This window comes from Mytilus galloprovincialis, chromosome 4, assembly GCF_965363235.1.
Source record: "Mytilus galloprovincialis chromosome 4, xbMytGall1.hap1.1, whole genome shotgun sequence".
In the NCBI taxonomy this organism is placed as follows: Eukaryota; Metazoa; Mollusca; class Bivalvia; order Mytilida; family Mytilidae; genus Mytilus; species Mytilus galloprovincialis.
Window position 1 is genome coordinate 44,359,206 of NC_134841.1, and position 4,737 is coordinate 44,363,942.

At 32.3% G+C, this 4,737-nt stretch overlaps 1 protein-coding gene across 1 annotated transcript; it reads right to left on the reverse strand.

Moving 5' to 3' along the window:
* Nucleotides 1-621: 621 nt before the first annotated feature.
* Nucleotides 622-4,292, reverse strand: LOC143072231 (small ribosomal subunit protein eS6-like). Its single transcript, XM_076247074.1, has 5 exons — nucleotides 4,202-4,292; nucleotides 3,266-3,397; nucleotides 2,401-2,611; nucleotides 1,437-1,586; nucleotides 622-894 (listed from the first exon to the last, which is right to left on the reverse strand). The coding sequence occupies exons 1-5, from the start codon at nucleotides 4,205-4,207 to the stop codon at nucleotides 665-667; spliced, it is 729 nt and encodes a 242-aa protein (XP_076103189.1). The 5' UTR covers nucleotides 4,208-4,292; the 3' UTR covers nucleotides 622-664.
* Between the last annotated feature and the right edge of the window lie 445 nt (nucleotides 4,293-4,737).

A 4,737-nucleotide genomic window follows, 5' to 3' on the forward strand; every position in this document is an offset into this window, starting at 1 on the left:
AAGGGCATAACTCTAGAACAGTAAAAGGGTATCACCAAAATTCAAACTTGATCTACATATTGTAGTAATAAGCATTGTGTATAAGTTTCATAACATTTGGTTGAGACAAACTTAAGTTAGAGAAGGGAAACAAAATTTAGGAATTTTTCCATTTGTAAAGGGGCATGACTCTAAAATGGTTAAAGTGACGCCACCAAAATTCAAACCTGATATCATAGGTGGATCCAGGGTCAGGCCCCCCTTTAGCAAAAAAAATTTGGTTGATTATATAGGGAACCATTGAAGCATGACTGGAGTTGCCCCCCCTTAGTAAAAGTTCTGGATCGGCCACTGGATATGTATTTAGTGGTGATAAGCATTGTGTATAAGTTTCATAACATTTGGCTGAGGCAAACTAAAGTTAGAGAATGGAAACCAAATTTGGGATGTATAGACGTACGTACAAATGGACAAGGCTAAAACTTAATGCCCCCTTCGCTATGGTGTGGGGAATACAAGAAGGTTGTGTTGATCCTTTGATATCACTTTTTCGGTCTAATTTTGTTATAGAGTTCCTATTTCATTGGTCTATAGTCCTCATCTTTTTCTTTCTCTTTAGAAGGAAATAAAATGAAAACGATATCTTTTCATTTTTTTTTTAATTTGGATCAGCAATGGCCATAGTCTATGCTTTAGATTGCGACTGTGACACAGATGTTCTACTGTTAGATCGACTTCTTTTTCTTTCTTTCTTCTCCTTCAGTCTGAGTGCCAAGAGCTTAGCATATTCTGCAGCATCATCTTTCCTTTTAGCGTGACGCCTCTTTTTGAGGGCAAATCTGTGTCTTTTACGTTGTAGTACAATTGGAGTTACAAGTCTCTGAATTTTGGGAGCCTTTGACTGAGCTTTCTTTCCTGCAAAAACAAAAAACATTGGTTTTTTATTATAATGTTTTCTTTCCTAAAACAATATAATTTGAAAACTATATTCAAATAAATTTGTAGAACGATAAATTTGACTTTATAACAACAAAATATGAAATAACAAGGACAGCAAACTGGATTTTCCTATATGAAAATGATATTTTGTACACAAGTTTTGGAATCGTGAGAATTTTCAATAATAAGTCAGCTAAGATGCATCAAGATTATAAAATATGGTTGTATCAACTGATCAAACATATCATTTAATAGCAAAAGCTGAAAAACTATTTTGTAAGGAAGACTAAAAAAATTAATTAAATGGCAATAAAATTTCTAGTTCTCGCCTTTTGACTGGCAAAGCCAAAAATTACTAGTCAGGAACTCTCCTTCAAAAATATATAGTGAACACTCAGTGTGTCATTGGGTCACTATCTTATTTACATATTTCCAACATCTACTTTTTTTAAATTCATATTGACAAAAAGATATGCTTATAATATAATGCCACAATATACAATGTAGGGAAAACTAACCTTCTTTCACAGCAAGTGGTCTGCGGACGACATATTGTCTGACATCATCTTCTTTTGACAAGTTGAAGAGTTTTCTGATTTTACTGGCTCTCTTTGGACCAAGTCTTCTTGGGATGGTTGTATCAGTGAGGCCAGGGATGTCTTTTTCTCCTGGGAAAACATATCTTTGAATTACTTAAAGAAGCTCAAAAAGAACAATGTCTACTTTTCATTTAAATACTACATTTTTGAGGGATTTGTGCCGATAGGACCATATTAAGTCTTGCTAATACTTTGATATTTTAAGAAGCAAATAAAATCTATTGAAATTTTTGATAAATACAAACAAAACAATCATGAGTAAATTAATACATATCAAATCTTTTATCAAAGGGGGAAAAAAAATCATAAACACACAACAATTGAAGACATTTTTTTTTTAACAAATTAGAATAAACGTTATAAAGGGACATAATTTAAGAATGGTATATGTGACGCTTCGCATATTCATAGTTGGTCTGAATTTTGTGGTAAAAAGCATTGTGTATAAGATTCATAACATTTGGTCAAGGCAAACTTAAGAGAAGGGAAATAAAAAATTGCTGTTGAAAGGGGCACAACAAAGTGATGCATCCAAATTCAAATTTGATCTGGGTTTTATTTTTGTTGTAAGCATTGTGTATAAGATTCATAACATCTGGTTGAGACGAACTTAAGTTAGAGAACTCAAAACTAAATATTCAGCATTTTTTCCATTAGCAATGGACATAACTCTAGAACAGTAAAAGTGATGTCATCTGATTTCAATCTTCATCCTTGTTTGTGTATTAATAAGCATCGCATAAGTCTATAACATTTGTAGAGTCAAACTCAAGTTCTAAAGAATAAAAAATACAGCATTTATTTCATTTCTAAAGGGATATAACTCTAGAACAATAGCAGTATATTTGAGTTTAAATCTTTAAATGATTCAATATCAATTTACCTTTCTTGACAACAACTAAAGCCAAAACACTCAAATTACTGTCTACAATACATCCACGGACTGACTTCCTGCGTCTTTCACCAGTTCTCCTTGGTCTGAAACAAGAGTGACCTTTAGACAACAGCAGACGTACTCTACCATTAGTCAGAACTCCCTGCTTCATGGGGAATCCTTGCTTGTCATTGCCTCCAGAAATACGTACTACATATCCCTGTTGATAAAATTTAGAATCATACAGAAATGGAAAAGTTATAAGGATATCTTATTATGCATTAATTTTCATGGTGCTTCATTTTTTCATTTTTTTCAGTTTATAACCATAAATAATGTGATTAGTACAACTGCTGTTTTCAATGCAAGTTTTTAAATTTCTATTTCTTAAAAGTGCACTTGAAAGATTTGCCATATAAAATCAGAATATGCCTTAATTACAATGTAGTAAATTCTAAAATTTTCTACATAAAAAAACATGTTAAATCTGAACTGATCAACTAGACGTTTGACTAACAATAATTCAATCTTGTAGAGAGAAACGAAAATCAGTCTTCCATAATTTGGACAAAAGAAACCATGATTCTTTTTCCTTATTTTTAAATTGAGAAACTAATTGTGTTCAGACAGCTGATTGATATAGGATCATTCAATTATTGTTGTATTTTTTTATTGAAGAATTGGTGACCCCTAATACAGAAGTGGCATCTTGTAAAAGTTGTTGCCTGGTAAAATTGAAATTGTGACACTGCCAGGTGTCCAACAAAGCAATCTCTACTGGCCATGTGAGCTTACAAGACTGGGATGCTGAAAGTTTTTTCATTTTTTTTTTAAAGTATAGGTTATAGATTTTTTTCATGATGTGATTACAAACCTTCCATTCATCACCAAGACTGTCAGCAGTAACTTCCTGGGCCATACGTTTATCAAAAAACGGTCGCAATTTCTTTTCATCGTCAACTTCAATAAGCTTTTGACAGCCAGTGGCTGGGAAAGAAATGTTGAGCTACAAAAGAATAATAATAAAATAATGCAACAAAACAGAGATGTATTCTTGAGTCTAAATACAATTAAAGAGTTCTAATGTCTCCCACATTGTTTTCAAAAGTGTGAAATACCCTGCTGATAAAAACCTATGATTTAGTTATTTATGAAACTAAATCAATTATACATGTATCTGACCAGAATTGTAAACATGAGAGGGCTATAACAATGCAATTTTCCAAGGTGCATAACTCTTTAAAAAATGGTTTCAGTGCTGGTCTGGACTGAAGATGACACGACCGACATGCCACATCACTATACAGTGTACCCCAGACTCTTAAAAAAACGGGGGCTCAGAAGACGAAATAGGTTTCAAACAAACGTTACGACTGTATACAATGCCTTAAACAAAATGTATGTAAGTAAATCACTTGTAGTATCATATTGTATCATAGTTCTCTCTCTGTCGGCAAATTTTAAGGTAAATGTTGTCAATTAAGTGTTTTAAATAGGGGGATTGGGTCATTTTCAGTTTTTCCTTCTCAAGTAACAGTTCAAAAACTAGCCCCGACATGCACATTCTGCAAAGTCAAAATTCAATAATGATTGTAATTGGAAAACGCTCTAAATTTATAATTTGTTTCGTCTAGGTACCATCTTTCCGAGTTGACCAGAAAATGGAATCGATCTTCATCTGTCGCTTTCGGGCCATTGGGTGGTGCTTTAATGTACCTCGGAGTAAGAGGCTATATCCAATTAAGCAGAAAGGGTTACTATTTATGTTTTTATTAGAGTAGATACATAGAATATTTGAGTTGTAAACTACCTTCATGCTGATCCTTGTGATCAGAGAGCGACAACCGGAACAAGAGACAGAATCAACGGGTAACACTAAGACCTAAAGGTGACCCTGAAAAGACCCGAAGATACGTTTCGCTGCATTCAACAAATTCTCAATATTTAATAAAAACTTGAAACTTGAAATATTTTATATATATTCATTTTTTTAATTCAAATTTTACCAAATCATAAGTTAAACATTTAATTAAAGAATAAAAAGAAAACAAAAATGAATCAAATACATATTTTATTTGCCAAGACTCGAAATGAAAAGACCTGAAATTCTTCATCTTCAAAATATTTTTGTTTATGGCTTTACTATAAAACCTTATTTTCAAACAAAGGGATTGAACAAAAGGCAACGTCTATACAAATCATTTCCCACATGGATTTAATCATCTCATATTAAATAATATATTTCTAATAATTCATAGTCAGACTAAAAGAGTGGTATATGTGGTTATAGACTAAATTTAAACAGTTATTTTATTACATCAAATATTATACAAATCTTCCAGTTTC

Excerpts from the sequence above, each read along its gene's own strand:
- LOC143072231 (XM_076247074.1), bottom strand. Across the intron at positions 2,612-3,265 it reads GTCTTGGTGATGAATGGAAG|GGATATGTAGTACGTATTTC; the intron begins GTTTGTAATCAC and ends TTTTATCAACAG. Across the intron at positions 1,587-2,400 it reads TTTAGTTGTTGTCAAGAAAG|GAGAAAAAGACATCCCTGGC; the intron begins GTAAATTGATAT and ends ATGTTTTCCCAG.